The 20,153-nt window shown below is 49.5% G+C and overlaps 7 protein-coding genes across 7 annotated transcripts; 5 read left to right on the forward strand and 2 right to left on the reverse strand.

Annotated features, from left to right (window-relative positions):
• Positions 1-160: 160 nt before the first annotated feature.
• On the forward strand, positions 161-970 carry hat1 (histone acetyltransferase catalytic subunit HAT1; the record flags this gene model as incomplete). Its single annotated transcript, XM_015555627.1, has 1 exon — positions 161-970. A coding segment is annotated over one exon (747 nt), but the record flags the coding sequence as incomplete, so codon positions are not given.
• An 801-nt stretch (positions 971-1,771) lies between these two features.
• ANOM_010372 (pentatricopeptide repeat protein) lies at positions 1,772-4,987 on the forward strand (the record flags this gene model as incomplete). Its single annotated transcript, XM_015555628.1, has 5 exons — positions 1,772-1,961; positions 2,036-2,227; positions 2,278-2,437; positions 2,971-3,479; positions 3,557-4,987. The coding sequence occupies exons 1-5, from the start codon at positions 1,959-1,961 to the stop codon at positions 4,985-4,987; spliced, it is 2,295 nt and encodes a 764-aa protein (XP_015401790.1). The 5' UTR covers positions 1,772-1,958.
• A 1,189-nt stretch (positions 4,988-6,176) lies between these two features.
• ANOM_010373 (putative phosphatidylinositol-3,4,5-trisphosphate 3-phosphatase) lies at positions 6,177-9,254 on the forward strand (the record flags this gene model as incomplete). The annotated part of the gene is made up of 3 exons (XM_015555629.1): positions 6,177-6,575; positions 7,494-7,578; positions 7,657-9,254. 3 exons carry the CDS (start codon positions 6,177-6,179, stop codon positions 9,252-9,254), a joined length of 2,082 nt encoding a protein of 693 aa, XP_015401791.1.
• Positions 9,255-9,582: 328 nt separating this feature from the next.
• Positions 9,583-12,078, reverse strand: ANOM_010374 (putative phospholipase A2 (PlaA); the record flags this gene model as incomplete). The annotated part of the gene is made up of 1 exon (XM_015555630.1): positions 9,583-12,078. One exon carries the CDS (start codon positions 12,076-12,078, stop codon positions 9,583-9,585), a length of 2,496 nt encoding a protein of 831 aa, XP_015401792.1.
• Positions 12,079-12,567: 489 nt separating this feature from the next.
• ANOM_010375 (EXO70 family protein) lies at positions 12,568-14,576 on the forward strand (the record flags this gene model as incomplete). Its single annotated transcript, XM_015555631.1, has 3 exons — positions 12,568-12,851; positions 12,906-13,123; positions 13,183-14,576. 3 exons carry the CDS (start codon positions 12,568-12,570, stop codon positions 14,574-14,576), a joined length of 1,896 nt encoding a protein of 631 aa, XP_015401793.1.
• A 340-nt stretch (positions 14,577-14,916) lies between these two features.
• On the forward strand, positions 14,917-16,918 carry ade13 (adenylosuccinase ADE13; the record flags this gene model as incomplete). The annotated part of the gene is made up of 9 exons (XM_015555632.1): positions 14,917-15,038; positions 15,100-15,186; positions 15,243-15,970; positions 16,024-16,140; positions 16,189-16,261; positions 16,311-16,389; positions 16,447-16,453; positions 16,512-16,569; positions 16,631-16,918. Coding segments are annotated over 9 exons (1,500 nt in total), but the record flags the coding sequence as incomplete, so codon positions are not given.
• A 1,076-nt stretch (positions 16,919-17,994) lies between these two features.
• ANOM_010377 (uncharacterized protein) lies at positions 17,995-19,573 on the reverse strand (the record flags this gene model as incomplete). The annotated part of the gene is made up of 5 exons (XM_015555633.1): positions 17,995-18,021; positions 18,082-18,506; positions 18,580-18,885; positions 19,009-19,190; positions 19,266-19,573. The coding sequence occupies 5 exons, from the start codon at positions 19,571-19,573 to the stop codon at positions 17,995-17,997; spliced, it is 1,248 nt and encodes a 415-aa protein (XP_015401795.1).
• Between the last annotated feature and the right edge of the window lie 580 nt (positions 19,574-20,153).

Genomic DNA, 20,153 nt, shown 5'->3' on the forward strand with positions numbered 1-20,153 from the left:
AGAAAGTGAAGCCTCCTACCTCCAATGCTTCACAATATTCCATCGTCGGATATGCGACAACCTATCGCTGGTGGTTTTACCAGAGGGATTCCCCAGAGAAAGCCTCGGTCACGAATGACCCATTTCCAGGTCCTGAGATTCGACCTGCACAACTACCAGCCCGACTGCGGATTGCTCAATTCCTGATCCTCCCTCCACATCAAGCTCGGGACATGGTACCCATCTGTATACGACCATCCATACCGCTTGCTTCAATGATTCGACGATTGTCGAGTTGACGGTCGAAGACCCCAATGAAGCATTTGACGCACTTCGCGATACCGCAGATTTCCACATCCTGCGCCCAGAATTCCTTAAACACAACGTGAATATCAATCCCGACCCCTATGCAGCACACCCTAAGACACAGCGCCCTCGTCGTGTCCCAACATCTGCCCTTATCCCCACAAAGCTTCTACACGATATCCGTTCCACTTATAAAATCGCCTCAACACAGTTTGCTCATGTCTTGGAAATGTTTCTCCTGGGAGAGATTCCCACCAAGAATCGCCATGCTGGTGGCGCAAATATGTCACGTCTATTGATAAAGAAACATAATGCTGCGGATCCGAATGAGCGGCGGTACTACTGGTGGCGCATGCTGGTTAAGCAGCGTCTCTTCAAGCGCTCTCGTGATATTCTCATCCAGCTAGAGATGAGCGACCGCATCGAGAAACTTGAGGAGACAGTGACCAACGTGGAGGAAGGATACGAAGCATTAATCAAGGTCTTCACTGCCAGAGAGGAGGCTCTAAAGGCTAAGCAAGAGGAATCTGGTGAATCGCCTGAAACTGCAGCTTCAGAAGACTCAGCTACGAGTTCCGGTGATACTTCCGCCAGGGATCAGCGCTCTAAGAGAAAATTCACAGTAGAAGATGAGGATGAGGAGGAAGAGGGTGAACCGGAAGCTTCCAAGCGTCCGAAGGTGTAAATTATGAACTACTTTCCCTATTCGGGTTTCCAGAGTTGGCGCATCTGGCTTAAATTGTCCAAAGGAAACTTCGATAAATGTAATATCAGCGCTCGCGAGCTGTCAAATTCATGCTATCTTTTGTACATTGTTTCCACTAATGAATGGCGTCATTTATGGTAGCTGGGTCAGTGACTATAGCTTCCAGTATGTCTACAGTCATATATGAAGTAGCATCCAGGCTCATCAGACTTCTCATTCTTAGCGATATAACCACCGAGAGACCAGTTGTCGATGGCTATCGTATTCGATGTTTTGCTTCTTAGGTCGAGATGTCCGACACCCTTGGGCATATATATCCTACCAATATCTAAAGTTCAAGGAGCAGGTAAAGGATTTATAGCCGTTCAGCTAGCGCAAATAAGGAGTGAAGCCGATGTCATCTTGGGCATCAAGGCCGCCGACGTGGACCGTCAGAACTTGACGTATTGGCTCAACTGACGAGTCTCCAGAAGAAATACAAGCACTTTGCCAATTAGCAGCTAGTACTCCATCACTATTGTCGGGATGTGACGGAATTAACCCGGATCAGTAGTCATGGCTATAATTCCAGACCCGAGCCAGCTCATTTCCATTGAGAGATAAATCCATCCCATCAAAAGCTTGATTCGCTACATAGACGCCCAGCTCAAACGGCTAGGGCTTGACTACGCAGTAGTATTTATGTACTAGTTGGCGGATCTCGGACTTGCTTTTCTCCGGATCTCCAGGTTGCGATCACCGCCGCCGCTGGAAGCTCGTGCGGAGCTTCTTGGTTATTGAATCCAACAAACCGAGGGCCTGCTCTTCCCTCAAAAACGCCTTGCTTCATACTCTGTCGCTATTATTCGGTGTCGCTTTATTAGTGGATACCTGATTCCGCTAAGAACAACTGTATCTTAGCCTTCGCCCGCTTCACTTTCGGATATCAGCCAACCTTTAATATTGCCCACACTGATCAATTTGCGAAATGGTATTTACCTGCCATGCTCAGCCTGACCAGTTTGGTCTTCGGATTTGCGATTGCTGACGACGTACTACCCATAGTTACCCCTAGGACTGCTCACGGCCGCCCAGGGCCATCCAATGCTCGTGGAACTTAAGAACGGCGAAACACTGAACGGGCATCTTGCCAATTGTGATAACTGGATGAACTTAATACTCAAAGAGGTTGTCCAGACTAGTCCAGAGGGTGATCGGTTCTTTAGGCTGCCGGAAGTCTACATCAGAGGAAACAATGTAGGTTGTCCAAGGCGCAAGTGGTTTTGGCGAGTACTAATGTGTGTTAGATCAAATATCTACGGATCCCCGAAGAGATTATAGAGATGGTCAAGGAACAACAGCAAAACCAGCCTTCGAACCGCAATCGTGGTGGACACTCTCACAGGGGCGACAGAGGTGATCGGGGTGGTCGTGGTGGACGTGGTCGCGGCCGCGGCCGCGGCCGAGGTAGCAGCTAAAGATATGTCTAGAACGTGATAACAAGTGATGCGAGAGAAAGATAGATACCCCGAGGAGATGATGTAGGTAATTCATGAGGTCCGTTGGGCGGGTTAGTCAAGCATGATCCTGGCGTATCTGGCTCTGTTTTTTTTCAATGGGAAATGTGCCATATGAACCACTTTTTTTTATTTCCTACCGGATAGCTTCTCTATATAGAATCCAACCAATGAATACTTGGAAAGCCATCCTACTGATCTGGGTTGCGCAGCTATACTGGGCCCCCTTGGTCCATTATCGCATTCAGTCATGGTGATCTGTATCACGTGATGATATGGACCTTTTTGACAAGGGAATTTAGATGGGAAGGCCGACGTTTCGGGTTACCCAGAGGGTCGAAATGCCACGGCAGACACTTATTGTAGATGGACTTTGGTATTGCCTCTGTCCATCATTCAGCCTCAACGCCTTCAAGCGCCCCGGAATCCCTCTCATAAGGTGTAAACGAGCACCTAAACCCGGTCAATATGCTGCTTTCTTAGCGGGCCCTGTATCAACATCGCGGAAATGTCTGAGCAGTGCTTCTCTTCAAAAGGTTGGTGGAATTGATCCGCCAAAAGAAGATGGGTCCTTGGGAGATGGATATAACGAATCAGTGAACCAGCACCCAACCCCTGATCAATTGGATGTGAACCACAAGCTTGGGCAAGATGCTGGCACATCGCTGAAAGAGGAGATCTCTGGCGCGGAGAATACCCGCAAGCGTCCACCTGGAGTTCCCAAAACTCTTGAACATAAACCGACATCATTTTTGGAGCAAAAGCTTCAAGAGCTCACGACCTCAGCGCCAAGGGTCCTAAGCACGAGCCAGATACTGCGCATTCTGATCAGAGATCGTCATGTACGCCCCGAGGTACGACACTATAGGGCACTATTACGCGCCAATTCGGATGCAGAGCGTGGATCGCCCGAAGTAGTTCGAAAGTTACTAGCAGAGATGGAGGCGAGTGGATTTACGCTGGATTCTGGAACGCTGCACACGGCATTACAGGTACGGCCGCAGCCTACCGTGGTTTTCTTCCCTACACTTTGCGGGATCTTTTGGCTGATAATACTTCTCATTAATAGGCTATCGCAGTTCATCCGGACTATCTACTACGCCAGGAAATAGTGCGTACCCTTCGAGACCGATGGCTTCCGTTGAGCCCGGATGGTTGGCATTATGTGGTAGCTGGCCTTGTGCGAGAACATCAATTCGAGTTGGCCCTGGATCATATTGCGCACATGGAGAGAAAGGACATGCCGGTTGAGGGTTGGTTGCACAGCATGCTCGTCTACTACCTCTGCGAATTTGAAGAGTTTGACGAGGTGGTGCGATTGATGCGTTCACGGGTTGATCAGGGGTATGACATGACGACAGACCTGTGGCTTTACGTACTAGATGTGGCGAGTGCCGCCGTTCACCATGAGTCTACACGCTTCGTGTGGGATCAAATGGTTGAACTGAGGTATCTTTATCCATCATACGGAGTCTGCAGTAATGTATTGACAGTGGCGTCCCGTACCGGGGATACTGAGCTTGCTGCGTCGGTCGCTCGCTTTCTGACCGAAGCCGACGTACCCCTTAGTTTAGAGGACTATGAAAAGATCACCGAGGCCCACGTGATCTCTGGAAACCTTTACGCTGGGTTTGAAGTGCTTTGTGAAATGCATAAAGCAAAGATTGCGTTGGAGTCAAGCTCAACTGCCGCCATTCTAACCTACATGATACAATCAAGAACCAATCCACGAGAGGCGTGGTCTCTGCTGAAGAAACTCAAAGCTTTGAAATATGAAATTCCCCTTCGATGCGCTCTAGTAGTGCTCGAGATGTGCGAGCACGAAGCCATTAATGATCCTTTCGTGGTGGACGATGGGCTTGCGCTTTACAAGCAACTCTATGCGTTGTGCTCGGAGAAGGCCGATGTGTCAGTTTACAACTCGCTTATTAGCATGTGCCGCCGGGCTAAAAATACCGACGCCGGTATGTTTGTTGTGAAGGAAATGGCCACACTGGGTGTGGTACCGAACGCCACGACATTTGAACATCTCATCATCATGTGTTTAGATGCTGGTAACTTTGAATCGGCATATATGTACTTCCAGGATCTGCTGGCACGAGACGCATCCCCCAGCGAAGAGGCGCGAGCTGAGATCCGGGATCTCTGTACCGGTTCGAGCGACCAGTATGCTGTACAACTGAGGTATCACCCGCAGATCAGGGATGCGTTAGTGGGCAGACAAGCGGATAATTTTGATCCCACACAAGTCCGCGCAGGTCTCATCAAGAAGGTGCCGTCTGATTCACCCCCGGAATACGCCAATCGTTTCAGACAGGGGCCGCGGAAGACCATAACCAAAGAGGAGCGACGGGCTGAAAGCAAAGAGAAACGGAAACAGAAAAGAAGACGACTAGCTATTGCAAGGGCCCGAGAGGAAGAAGGATGGGAAGATTACGTGCCCGGCGGACTAATTCCTGAGGATCAGGTTAAGGCCGATGCAAATTCGCCATCCAGTTGAACTGGGTGTCGTTACCTTGTACAATATTTTTTCTGCCATTGTAGTTTAGTGTATATATATTAGCGGTAGTTTAGAGGTACCAAAACAACCCATGATGGATGTGACCGATCTGAGATTTGACGTCAATCACCACCTGACGTTGAAGCAGTCGCAGGGCCAACGTCCACTGAGAGCATTGACAACGACATGATGCAGGAAAAATCAAACGCTGCAAAGTAACAGTACCACATCTCCATGCATGTACCCTCGAGAAGCACACGGGGAATGTTCCCCATCCCATCCAACCGAAAGAGTTCAGACTGAGACCCCCAATGCAACACCAAGCCGACCCTCAAACCACCGTCGGGTTTATTTTATCTCGGAGCCAAGAATCTGATGTTTGGGGTCCAAGTTAGTCGGTCCCACTGGGACAAGTCCAGGGTTGAACTATGGTTCGAACGGTTCCAGTTCCGTTCCATGCGTTCCGTGATTTGCTATCTCCGTACAATACGGATACAATGAAGTTCATCGGTGGTTCTATAAATAATTGACAATTACTACAGCACGGAGGTATCGATATTGCGATCGTCCACCGAAAGATGGCTGACACACTGCCTCAACGCTTGTATCACGGGGGACAGCCACATACAGATTTACTATAGGGCTGGGGCACAAGATCGATACACAGTATAGTATTACGGGTATATTGATATTTAATATCTAGCCAGCCACACGGTACCTGCCATCTCACCCCTAGCTTGAACGCGGTTACACTCATGACGAAGGGATGATGCCGATGCCGCTACGAACATCCTCGACTTTGCCTCTCATGAGATGGAGGTTTCAGGTTTCTCCGTCCGGAGGAGTCCGGCAAAATCTTTGCACTGAATTTAGTGATCGACAGGATGCTAGTTTGGTGGTTCACTTTGGTCGAAGTGCTCCACAGCCAGTCGGGGGTCGAATGGCTCCTGCGCCCGACCTCCATTCATTCAGTGGTACTACTATAAAGCACGGGGACCCTCGGATATGGTGGATGGTTTTTGACCCTGCATTCACGACCTGAACATTTACTTTCCCCTACAATCAGTTGTTTAATCTCTATATAAACACGTCTGTCGCCCTTCTGATTTCTACCTCCAAAAGTCTATTTGCAGCCCTCATACTATATATCCTCTTCACTCGCAACCAACTTACCTACTGTACATCCACCATGCAGCTCTCTTCGGTCTTCACGGTCGCCCTTTCTGCTCTCAACCTTGCCTCTGCTTTACCTCTCCATCGCCTCGACACCAGTCCAGCTCTGTCCTGGCACGTCTCCAACTTCAACACTGGCTGCTCCCCAGGCGGCTGCGTGTATAACTTCAATATTACTGGCGTCGCAAGCCAGAACACTCCCGGATTCCAAACCCATTGCTCGGGTACCAATGTCCAAGATGATTACGCCTTCTGTGATGACAAGCTCGTGAAGGCGAAGGTGGTGTCTCAACTATACCCCGTGTGGACGGTCCATGTACAACACGCTTGGTTCCACGGCGAGGCCGAGTTCTATGCTCTTGGCCATGCCAACGTCACATCTACTCAAAAGAACTTCACTATCCCTGTGACTGAGGTCTATGGAGTCGCATGAATCCGGAATTCATGGGGGGGTCAGTCCTGACTGGGCTGTGCGAGGACTCGAAAAAGGGGGGGACGATCATCATGCCGATCCGCTATGGTTGACAGGATTCGCGACCACGAGAATGACAGGACTGAAAACGTCCACAATGAAAATGCTACACCAACAAGATAAGAAGGAAAAAGGAACAAAGAGAAGGAGCTCCTGGGGTGAAAGCGACATGAAACTTCTTTGTATCATACATATGACTCGGAGGACATATGAGAGGGTATTATTATAATGTTAATGTCTGGTCTTTAATGGCGGTCACTCATTTATGACATGGTCTATGATGAATAATTAATTGACACTCGTTTTGCACGCAAAAGCATACCAAACCCAACGGCGAGTCAGCTGCAGGGTTATCTGATTGAGATAAAGATTAAGGCTTGTTTACTTCCCTGGAATTCGGTGGTTTCCCGTGGCAGTGACATCATATCCCGTCTACAAGTAAATCGCCTCTCATGCTTCTAAAGGACTGCAGCGGTCATCATTCCAACTGCCCTTGATATTCCAACATTCCGCAAGGGCAGGAAAGTCGAAATAATTCTCTAATTATCTGTGCCCATCAGGTCCAGTGTTTCCCCCAGAGAACGCCTCGAAGCTTATCGGCAGTAGTTTGGAGTCTTGGCACATTCCATCGAGGCGGGTCATTGCAAATGGTCACGAACTGATCGGTCAACATTTACATCCACACCCTTTTTCGGGTCCTGCAGTTTAGCGCGAGGAGCTACATTCACTGAGACAGGCCTAGAGACCTTGCAGATACGCCTGCATACTCAAAACCAATGGTATGATCACCTCGTCAGGACAAAGCTCCCCGTGCCCACCGCCGAGACTGACCTTTGGCGCTTGGCTTCTTGTCCAACGCAGGCCTCGATCCTACGACAAATCGTCGCTGGTCCTAGATTACAGCACCCAGAAGCAGGTCTAGATCTATGCTATGTCACCGACAATCGTGAGTTTTCTATAGTCTTCCCGATAGCACGCTATTCGCCGTGGCTAACGCTTTCTCCTTTTCTTCGCTCCCATGCAGTGATTGCAACGTCTGGCCCGTCCCCTAGCTACCCGAAACGCGCCTACAGAAACCCGCTCGATGATCTAGTGAAATACCTTGACTCTAAACATGGCGAGGACTGGTGCGTCTTTGAGTTCCGGGCTGAGGGGACAGGGTACCCCGATAAAGCTGTCTATGGACGGATACATCACTACCCATTCCCGGATCACCATCCCCCACCATTTGCGCTTATTCCCTCACTTATGGGCTCTATGTATAACTGGCTCCATGGCAAGGATTCTCAGGGGGAGGCACAGGAGAAACGGAAGAGAGTTGCGGTGGTCCACTGCAAGGCTGGTAAGGGACGGAGTGGAACGGTCGCGTGTAGCTATTTGATGGCACATGAGGGCTGGAAGATGGAGGATGCTTTGCAACGGTTTACCGCACGGAGAATGCGGTCTGGGTTCGGCCCTGGGGTGAGTATCCCGAGCCAGCTGCGCTGGGTCGGGTATGTCGATCGCTGGGTGAACCAAATGGGCAAGATGTACATCGAACGACCGGTGGAGATCCTCGAGCTGCACGTGTGGGGTCTGCGGGATGGTGTCAAAGTTGCAGTGGAAGGGTTCGTCGATGAAGGCAAGAAGATTCAAAACTTTCACCTATTCAAACGCAGTGAACGCATCGTTGTGGACGATGGAAGGGCGAAGACAAATTCTTCACAGAAGACGGACAAAAAGAAAGTGAACGGCCAAAAGAATGGTATCAAAAAGGCATTCTCATCTGTAGTAGATTCATCGAGTTCATCCAGCTCGGACTCATCCGATGAGGACTCAACTACCCAGAAGGGCACGTCGGCCGTCCTCTTCCGGCCGAGCAAGCCGCTCATCCTCCCAACCTCCGATATAAATATTGATTTTGAACGAAGAAGCAAAGCTTACAAAGATTGGGCAATGGTGACATCCATCGCGCATGTGTGGTTCAACGCTTACTTCGAAGGCGGCGACAAGCAAGATTCAGGCGTCTTCGAAGCAGAGTGGGACACGCTAGATGGGATCAAAGGCACCTCCAGAAAAGGAGTTAGGGCTCTCGACCGGCTCAAAGTAGTATGGAGATACCCACCTTCGGAACCCGAAACAAAGAACTCGGAGACGGCGCCCACGCCGGGCCAAATCATCACCGAGCCCAAACCCGGTGAACCCATGTTCGAAAGCCATGCTGCTGACTGGAGAGGCCAAGACCCGGAAGAGCAGAAAGCTGCACGAGATCAGGAGAACATTCCGACGCGGGCTCCCGATGTCCCAGAGCACCCAAAAGAAAGCAAGGAGGATGCAAACCCGATCCTCGCAGGCCTCAGCACTGCCACCAGCAATGCCGCCGCCGCTGCTACAACTTCGGTGCAGATGCTAAGCAAGGATCTAGGACTGAGAAGGCAGACGGACGAGAGCAAAGACGTCAGTCTCGCCGAAAGTGAAGACAATGAGTCGGTGCTAGGTCACCGGAAGCAGGAAGGCGATGAAGAGAAAAGACAAGCCCTGAACAGAGCAGAAAGTGAAGACTTCCAAGGCGTACAATCTTACTTTGGAAATGGCGATAAAGACGACTCTACAAGCTCGCCGAAGCCTACTAAAGCTTCGTGATATACCCGTCCTTTGGCATGTAGACAGCATGTGATCTGGATGATATACGAATCTCCTTCTACTCTTTTGTTCTTTTCCCTCTTTTTTTTGTTGAATCTGCTTGTAACTGGTTTCATGGCAAGTGCCTTGGGAGATATTTATTTCGGGCCATATGCTCGTGTACATACAACATACCCATACAAAAATCGTTATTATGATTAATACTAGAAGGCGCAAAGTTGTGACAAATTCCACAAGAATTAGATATATACACAACCATTATTCTAACGCTACTTTAATTGGAAGTAAAGGTCCGGTTAAAGACATGATTACCTAGCACTCAGAGATCTCAAAGAGGCACAAACCCCTCCATACGTCGCCGGGCCTCTTCCTCCTCCCGTCGTAGTCGGTCAGACTTCTTGCGCTCATAAACGGCCCGGACGACGCGCTTGACTTGTTCCTCGCCTTGAGCGAAGTTTGCTTTGGCAAGTCCAACAACGGAGTCGATTTGCTCAGGGCTGTACACAAAATTCCAGGTGGAGAGGAAATCGTCAACGTCCGGATCAATGGAGCCAGGATGCGGTGTCAGCGGTTTCGCTGGGTCGGAAACCTTCGCGGAGGACTTTGTCTCCCTCTGTTGCGCGGGGGCTGGGGACTTTTTCAGCGACGAGCTGGGAGGCAGTTCCGGGGCGTCTGGGTTCGGGATGAGAGGGAAATACACGACCGCAATACCTGCATCAGGGCGCATGAGGTGGAAATCAGACTCTTCGTGATCCTTATTCCTAGGTTGGAAAAGACGCTTTGATGGCGGTGGTTCTTCATCGGAGACTCTCTCTTGTGTGGTGCCGACCCAAACATTGCAGTAATCTAGATCGGTCTCTCCGTTACTAGGATTCTGTCTCGGGTCCGTAGATGGGGTTTGTCCATTGCTCGCAGTGTTTCTGTCGTTGTCTTGAGCTTCCTTGATCTTTGAGTTGAGTTCTGCTTCGGAAATGTTTTGTGCTTCTCGGAGTTTTTCCTCTGCTTCCTTCAGCTTTGTATCCGCTTTTGGCCAGCCGGCACCTAATGGCCAGCCCTTGACGCCTCGTTGTCGTGCGTACCCGTCGACAACTGAAAGCCAGTTCTCTTGTTTTATGTCGGCTGAAGCGTCGAATGCAAGGATGATATCTACGTCTCTGCCGGGACGTAGTAGTGGATATATGGGTAGGTTGTTGCTCATTCCCGCATCCATTAGCCGCAGATGCGAGCTTCGGAAGATTGACTCAGGACAAGAAGGTGGCAAGACATCCTTCATACCTAGCACATAGTTCGGTATAGTGGCAGGGTCGATGGGATGAACTCGGACCAAATCTTTATTTTTCCCTTGGATTAAAGAGTCTATGCCTGCAAATCCAGCAATGCCTCGTACCAGTGGTCGTATCTCCTTGTAGTAATGAGATAAGGTCGCACAGAAAGCGCTCCCCCAAACTCCCATGAGGCCTGGAACACGTAGTTCAGGGATCGGGTACTGTCCCTCGGGAATAGAATTGACTCCTCCATTAAAATGCCTTCCCAAAGCCCATGTGGGTATGCCCGCCCCGAGCTCCTCGCAGAAGAATTCATAAGGTGTGAACTCAAACCACTGGAACCACGATTCATCCCGAGCCTCCTTCATCAATGTCTCAGGTGTCGGCTGGTTGTGGGTATGGCCTTCTTCAAGGCTCTCAAGGACTGGGATCTCGTGTCGAACGGCAGTGTAGATAGGAAGTGGGTGAAGCCCATCAGTGAGGTTGTATCTCTGATTGGATAATTTCAGGTCTCGATCTGAGACTCCAAGCTCTCCTTTGGGTACCAGCAATCTCGCAGCTAACAACATCCCATATATATCTACCAGTCCGAAATCTGCTCCAGGGTCGCCTTTTAACTTCTCAACTAACCCGCTAAGAAGATATTTATTAGTAGGGGCAGTTGTCAATGCATCGAGAGCCTTCGGCGGGAAAGCTATATGTACGCCCAACCTATGCTTGAGATGGTCCATGAGTTTCTGGAAATTGCGCCCCGTAATAGATGAGTGATACAGTGTCTGTAGCCAGCAACTGCCACTGACGCCAGCAGTATACGTCACACAGTCCCACAAGCCGGCTTCTTGTGTGGCCAGGTATGACCCAGTCCCAGCGACAAGCGCTCGCAGCCCACCTCCTGAACCGCACATAGCAATGATAGGGACGTCGTCTGGGTGGATATCCTCTGCAGGGATTCCCAAGTACGATGAAAGTGCTTTCACCCCATGCTCCCGCCTCTTCTGCCTGAATTCCAGTTCCTCACGACATAGATCGCTTCCCACGCGGACTCTTGCATCTTGTAATATTTCCGGATTGATATCCGGGTCGTGAGCCTCCTTCCAGATATCATCCGCAAGGGAGCCGGGGGCCATTGAAAGCTCACGCTGGAGCTTTTGCACTGTCGCTGGAAGCAATCGGGTCCAGTCTGGAATGATATAGTTCTTAAGATTGTCTATTTCGATCCAATCGGATGAACCCACCGTCTGCTTTACCCCATCGAACTTATGTAGGATATTAGTCCATATTGAGTTCGGGTCGCCATGATCGGAGCCGTGTTCGGAACTGTGTTCGGAGCTCCAGTCCCAGGTGCTCTTTTGCGGGCTAGCAGATGATGACTTTGCGGACTGGTCGTCTACATGATAGGTCGTAGAGGTGGAAAACCGAGCCGTTTGATCGGTCTGTAGTATTGGGTGTTTGTAGTAACGGGTCTGACCACTAGTGGTGTATAGTGCCCCACTGCCCAAAGCTATCAGGACAGCTGGAGGGACAGTCCAACGAAGACGCAATGCCTTTGCTGCACCCATGGTGTGACAGGTACCGCGCAGGAGAGGAGAGGTACAGGTACAGGGCAGCATGCAAGCTTTAAAGCCATGGCGAGTGGGCCAGACCACGGCGATCCCTTTCGTTGCATTTCGACTTTACCCGAACTTGCAGGAAAGGTGACATCATATCACGTGCATTCCTCGGCGCAATAGACGGACCGGAGACATGCCTCTTTGGGGCTAGCGGTGGTAGCGGAGTGTGAAAAGCAACCTATGAATTGCCGCTGTTGGTCTGGGGAGTAACAAAGCTCCATCAACTTAATTAATTATGCTCGCTCCATGAGGCCAGGTGCCTCATCGGCCAGCTGTTCAGTTCCTTGGAATCGCCCTTACTTTGGAATACCACTTTGGCTTCGACAAGAAAGACATGACGTCTTTTAGATAGAAGCGCGCTAGTGAAATTGTCATATTTTCGAGTTTCTTGATTGTTTCATATGATTGTGGGACCTGCCGCTCCAGCACTCCCTGACCATGGTAGCCCCAAGGAACACTGCTTACGCAGAGGAGAGCGCAGAGGTGGAGGTTCTGTATGCCAATCTTGAGAAGCTTAAAGTTCTTACCAAGAAGATCCAAGGTTCCCTTGTTCGCCTTGAGACTGGAGGGAACGTCGTGAAACATGCCATTGGGCCCATCTACAGTAATACCCAATCGCTTCAAATCACCAACCATAACATTGATAAGGTCAACGATGCTATTGACCGTCTGCGCCAACCCCTCGACGCAAAGAGTCGGGAGGAAGGCATCATCCGTTCTGGGTAAGCAAATGTTTTGTGTTCTTAAAGTAAACAACCTAGCTGACCCAGTGTCAGGCCGCAAAACGTTGAGTTGTCGCAATATCTTGCAGCAATAAAACGTGTAGAAAAGGCCCTCGTCGACCTAAACTCTACAAACTTGAGATCGAACCAGAAAGCTATTTCTGACTTCAATTCTTTGCTGAGTACCGGGACTGCTCGACTTCAGGACTTGCTACGAAGCAAGCTAAGCGACGACGTCAGTCCTATTGAGCCTTTGCATTATTTAACGAAAGGTGTGTTTCAACATTATGCGTGGGTTCCTTCGACCAGTAATACTAATATCTTCATATAGAACTGCCGTTTCCTTCGATTCCGGAAGAAACTGTTACCGAGTTGGGACCTATATGTGCCGCAATCAACTCCGCAGCAATCCACGGCCCACAACACGGCGATGGCGGAAATCCTGCCCTTAAAATATATGCTGCTGTCAGGGCACCGTATATTACCTCAAGCCTGCAAAATCTTGCCATTGCATCGCTGAATACTGTTAAGAGGCGAGCTGATGATGGCCCATACAAACAAGGCACCAATGGAATTGGCATTTATTCGAATGCTTTGGAGAACTTCATATACGCTGAGCACGATATTATCTCAAGAATCTTTACTGGGGATCAGCGGGGGTTGGCTCTACAAGCGACTTGTCAGTCAGCTCTGGCTGAATTTTCGAAGACCCTGCGTGAGCTCAATCAATATATCAAGGCGAATCTCATGACAGACTGCTTTTTAGCCTTTGAGATCATTGAGATTGTTACAGCGTTGTCTTATCGTGTTGATTCAAAGACAGGGGAACTCAAGAGCATGTTCATTGAGGCTCTTAGGCCTATCCGCGAAACCGCAAAGTCATCCCTCTCAGAATTGCTCGAAGAGACGAAACGAAAAGCTGCATCTATCCAGGTTCTTCCACCAGATGGCGGTTCTGTGCCTCTTGTCAACGAAGTCATGAGTTCTTTGGTCACGTTGACGGCTTATTCCGGACCGCTGGCATCTATTTTAACTTCCTTAGGAGATGGAAACTGGCGCTCTACTTCTAATACGTCGGGTGCTGCTCCTTTAGATGTCAGCCCAGATAGTTCAACACTTCTATCCCACTTCATTCTCGACATGATTGAAGCTCTTATGATTGCCCTGGAGTCGCGGGGCCGCGCATTCCATCGCACGAAAGCTGTCCAGGGCGTCTTCCTCTCGAATGTGTTTTGTAACGTTGACCGCGCTATTCGCTCGAATGCCGAACTAGCACGATACCTCGGCTCTCCCGACAGTATCGCACGGATAGATACCTTTCGCAAGCGCGCCACTTCTACCTATTTGGATTCTTGGAAGGAGACTTCGCAGTATCTGCTTGATGTGCAATACACATCTCGGGGTGCCGGTGCGTCAACTAGACCAACGTCTGGAGGCATTGTTGATTCGAGCGCCATAGTCAAATCTCTTTCATCCAAAGATAAAGACGCAATTAAGGATAAGTTCAAGTCGTTCAATACAAGTTTCGATGATCTGGTTTCTCGTCACAAGGCTCTGTATATGGAGCGAGAAGTGCGAGGTGTCCTGTCTCGTGAGGTGCAGACTGTCCTGGAGCCCTTGTATGCGCGTTTCTGGGACCGCTACCATGAAATCGATAAAGGAAGAGGCAAGTACGTCAAGTATGACAAGGGGAGCCTTTCTGCGCAGCTAGCAGCTTTGGGATAAGTATTCTTGGGTTAAGTCCACGTCCTGATACTTAGCATTTTGTTGGAGGACGATGTGATGATAGCTTTGAATGTGCAGCGCTGCGTTTCAAAGTGTTGTTAATATGTCTATACGTGACTATATCTAGGATTCCGAGAGAGTTCTACTATTTTTTTAATGCTATAATTCTTGAATTACAGATACAGAGTATCCGCTTATCTCTTTATCCACAAATATTATCAAATATCATGTGATGATAGCCCCTCCGGATTTAACTCATAACGTGACTGATAAGCGGAGCCCCGCTAAGTCTGGCCACCGCAAGCAAAATTTCGGCCGATCACGCACACATCCTACCCCCAAACCTCCTTCTACTTCTCTTCCTGCCTTTCAATTCCTTGTGGAAGTGCTTCAATTTCATTTCTGGCAGGATGTCCTCAAGCAACGATGTTTACCAGACCCCTCTCAACTCGCGTTATGCGAGTAAGTGCCCCGCAATATGCTCCCACATCAGCGGCTTGTACTAATGCCGCGGGGTTTGTAGGCGATGAGATGAAATACCTTTTCTCTCCAAGAAACCGTTTCTCTACCTGGAGAAAGCTGTGGCTGTGGCTTGCTGAGTCTGAGAAAGGTATAATCTTGCATAGTCCAGACGCCAGATAATGCTTCCCCCCTAACCCGTGGTAGAACTCGGCTTGTCTATCTCCGATGAGGCCATTGAGCAGATGAAGGCCCACCTTACCATTCAGGATGAAGAGTTCAAGGTTGCTGCCGAGGAGGAAAAGCGCCGCAGACACGATGTCATGGCTCACGTCCATGCTTACGGTCAGGTCGCACCCGCCGCTGCTGGTATCATTCACTGGGGTGCCACTTCGTGCTACTGCACGGACAATGCGGATCTGATCTTCCTCCGTGACGGTCTCGATATCCTCATCCCCAAGCTTGCTGTCGTTATTGACAAGCTGTCCGCGTTCGCTCAGCAGTACAAGGACTTGCCTTGCCTCGGCTTCACTCACGGCCAGCCTGCTCAGCTTGTTACTGTCGGAAAGAGAGCCTGCCTCTGGATTCAGGACCTGCTCATGGACCTGAGGAACTTGGAGAGGGCTCGTGATGACTTGCGCTTCCGTGGTGTCAAGGGTACCACCGGTACTCAGGCTTCTTTCCTCCAGATCTTCGACGGAGACCACTCTAAGGTTGAACAGCTGGACGAGCTTGTTACCCAGAAGGCCGGCTTCGATTCCGCATTCATCATTTCCAGTCAGACCTACTCCCGGAAGATCGACGTTGATGTTGGCAACGCCCTGGGCTCCTTCGGATCTACCTGCGAGCGCATCGGTATCGACATCCGCCATTTGGCCATGCTTAAGGAGGTTGAGGAGCCTTTCGAAAAGGACCAGATCGGCAGCAGTGCCATGGTTAGTGGATTATATGGTTACAAGAAGATCTCTTTCATCTGACCGAATCATAGGCTTACAAGCGTAACCCCATGCGTTCTGAGCGCCTGTGCTCGCTCGGAAGACACCTCCAGAACCTCCCCAAGGATGCGTTGGACACCTACTCCGCGCAGTGGTTCGAGCGTTCTCTGGTAAGACAATACTCCTTCTCCGAAGAAGCTCTCACTAACAATCACTAGGACGACAGCGCCATCCGTCGTATCAGCATTCCCGAGCTCTATCTCTCTGCCGATGCTTGTCTCATTCTCCTGAGTAAGTGAAGGCCAAAGACTCCCTCGAGACAATAACTAACTCCTTCAAGACAACGTTACCTCCGGCTTCGTTGTCTACCCTGAAGTTATCAAGCGTCGTGTCAATGACGAGCTCCCCTTCATGGCCACGTAAGTCCCCCAGTGCCCTCCTAAATACAAGATGCCATATGCTAACCATCTCACTAGTGAAAACGTAAGCAATCCACGATCACATATACTAAACACACCAACATACTAATAAACCAATCTAGGTCATCATGGCTTGCGTCAAGAAGGGTCTCTCCCGCCAGGACGCCCACGAGGAGATCCGTAAGTGACTCTCATGAACAACACTGCGCCCCCTCATTCCCTCTAACAAATCCCATCACAGGTGTCCTCTCCCACCAGGCGGCAGACAATGTCAAGAAGCACGGCAAGGACAACGACCTGCTCGAGCGCATCCGCCGCACCGCATTCTTCAACCCTATCCTGGGCGAACTCGACTCCCTCCTCGACCCCAGCACCTTCGTCGGCCGTGCCCCCCAGCAAGTCGAGAAGTTCACCTCCACTGAGGTCAAGAAGGCCCTCGAGCCATATGCCTCTGCCCTTGCCAAGGCTGAGACCTCTACGCTCAGCGTTTAAGGTTACAGGCATGCATACATATAAAACATACATACATGGCTTTTCCTCAAAGCACGGGCCAGACTCCAAGGAGGAGAATGATACCTACTAAACAGTGCACCCCCTTACTGTGAAGTATGGAGACAATGTGACCAGCATGAGAGGAGGTTTATTTGTCTCATGCAAACACATGCGAAAAACCCATAGAGTTAACCCACATTGCGCAAAAGTTTTCATTTCTCCAAAGGGAACACCAAATCATGTATATAGTAATCGATGACTGAGACGTTTATTGCACTCTTCTTCTGTTTCATGGCGCATTACCTTCTTTCTAAGTATCTCCAGTACTTGTAATATAATACACCGGGTCAGGCCTTGAGTTCATTTGCGGTTGCACTAAGTGGGATTATGGATCCGTGTGTGTTAAATTAGGGCTATCGAACGGCCATCACCACTACACAAAAGTGCCCAACCCACTGATAGGAAGCAAAGATCCACTCAGTGTGTTACCTCCGAGGTAAAGCATATCACAGTCTATTCACACTTTGACCCCGCCGTCCCACTTTCGAAATGAGGGGTACTCGTAAAACGAAGCAAGGGAAAGTAAAGGAAAAGGCACGCAAGGAAATGTGAGTTGGTTGTATTACAAATACAAGATATGATGTGTAAGATACAAATTGGTAATATACATGGAGAGAAGGAAAATCAGAAAGGGAAATCGCAGTTCAAACAACCATTGGTGTCTTAATATGATATGCGAGGTTTCAAATATGAAAGTGTGGGTCTGGGTCCTTCTTTCTAGCTTTTTCTCTGTTCGAACTTATTTGAAAATACATGTTGGGAATCAAAAGAGACAGGATACGTAGCGCTGGGAAGCAACAGGCATGCAGAAATCAAGTTGTCGTTAAATGCGTCAATCTCGTGTAAGGAAAAATCTATGCAAACTATGGAAATGGTTTAGCAAGATGACCAGAAGGAGAAAGAGAAGGGTGGAAAAAGCAGGGAAGTACACCCGTAGAGGGAGTGGTATTGCATAACTCACCACGCCATATATAGGATGGAACCCAGAAATCATGTGTCCTTGACATGTCATCAGGCATGCCGTATCACCATGACACTATGATCCAGTTCCGTTTAGAGCATCGACAACCAGTTGATGACCTAAGAAGAGTAGCCATGTTAAGATAGGCACTTGCTTCAGTGAAAGGTAAGGAAACTTACCATCATTGCCTGAATCAGTGCCTCCTTCTCACCATAGTGCATGCCATCCCAGCTATCTGCTTGTAGCGTTGCATTGTACATCCCCAACGTTTCCATACCTCTGGTTCGTGCCGCCTCGGCTGCATCCAGCGTGTATTGCCAACTACTCGCGTGAATGTTGCTACCAGAATGCTTTTGGTGGCCCGGTGCAGTTGGTCCTATCCAGAGGAAAGGCATATCACGTTTACTAGATTGTGCCAATACTAGCCATTCGTCCATGCTGTTTCCAGCGATCTCTAGTGAATAGGAAGTGGAAAGAGAAAGACTCTGGATCACAGGAACAGGCTTTCCCTGACTATCTGCTCGGTTGATGAGCTGTCGGAATCTCTCATGGGCGCTCTTCGAAGCAGGTGAGCTCGTTGCTGTCACGAAAGAGTGGGCAATAGCTGCAAGGTAGACGGGGTCAGCATTTGGGGCAGACCAAAACCTGGAATGGCCATCAAGGGGGTGTATGCTCACAGTATGAACAGGCATTTGGGCTTGAAAGTATATTGCCGTCGTTTTGCGTCTCCACCTGCTCACTAGAGGTAATTCTTAGCGGTAGACAGGAGGCACTGGTGAACTGTGAGCCGCATCTGCATTTCTCAATCTGCTCCTTGGTCAGGTCCGACTCTCTCAGGGCACCAGTTGCTAGGTCCCCTCGAAGAAGGATATTAAACCCGGCGTAGATATCGGCGAGAGATTCATCACCAATGAAAACAAGAGCGCCAAATTTTTGCAGAATTTCACAGATTTCAGCGTTACTGTACCAGCGATAGAAGCAGCCTGAATAGCCAGAGTTAGTCGGATTCCTGACGTCAAGGAAGGACAAGGGGGTATAAGGAAAGAGCTACTGTGGCTGACCGCTGGTTTGTGGCATTAGCAAACCACAATCAGCATCTCGCTCACCTTGGGAGATGTATGCCTCGTCAAAACCATGTCTGCCGCCATTACTCATTGCACTGAGCAGCGAATCTCGAGTTTGGCAGTACGAATGGCTCAGGGACCCATGTCCCTCCGTTTTAGGGGGTTCGTAGAGAGCCGAAGATGAGATGCCACACTCCTGGTATCCTACATACCGCCCCAGAAGGCTGCCAGCAAGGTCTGTCAGTCGATCCTTTATCGGAGCTCTAACACTTTCAGGATCTCACGGGTATCAAACTCACTCCTGGGAGGTGTCGGTGACGATCACACTGGACTGGGTAGAGGTGAAGGGGAGAAAGAAAATATCACGGATGAGCCAGACAATATAGAAGACCCCGAGGACCCAGAGGGATGCCATCAACTTATAAGTAGAGGATCGCCAGGTGACTCTCCGGACCAACCTGCGTCCATTGGGGCCTTCAATTGGACCACGCCGCCGTGGCTGGTTACCCTGCTGCATACTTGGAAATTGGTATGCAAAAGCCTCGTTCGCCGACGACGAAGCCATTGGTTCACTATGGGATGTACGGCGACGAGACATAGCCGGCATGTTGACATGCACGCGCAGTTCTGGAAGGGGGGAAGAAGGGCCGTGCAGAAGTATGAGTTAGAAAACGATGCAATCTTAGAGATGATGCATCTGTTCAGAAGTAGGGCTTCTTTAGTGGCAAAAATTTAGAAATACACAAGGGAAGTGAAAAGGAAAGGAACCGAGGCGAAGGGAGTTGGGGCCAAAGCAGAGGAGGGGTGTAAATTGTTGTCGTGAATCGTTAGACGTGAGAGGAAGACGCTGGGGGAGGGGCACTTGGTGGAAAGTATTCAATAAGGAAGTCGTGCGGTTCAGTCACTGTCCTCTGGTATTTCCCAATTGGGAACTTTCGTCTTCAAATCGTCCTTTTTTTTCACTTCTCTGTTTATTTCAACCTCCTTTCCACTTCCTTGTCCCAGATCTGCGACTCTAAGTAGAAAGTTTTGGTCCTTGTTCTTGACTGTAAGCAGGTCCCCCCTATTTAATCCTCACGTTTTCAACGACCCTAGGAGATTAACGAAGCTGAACGTTGATTATAATCCCCAGCCACGCCACGATAATACGGAACGATACACAAATCCACACAGTTAAAAGGAACGGA

Source organism: Aspergillus nomiae (assembly GCF_001204775.2).
Source record: "Aspergillus nomiae NRRL 13137 chromosome Unknown contig00526, whole genome shotgun sequence".
NCBI lineage: Eukaryota > Fungi > Ascomycota > Eurotiomycetes > Eurotiales > Aspergillaceae > Aspergillus > Aspergillus nomiae.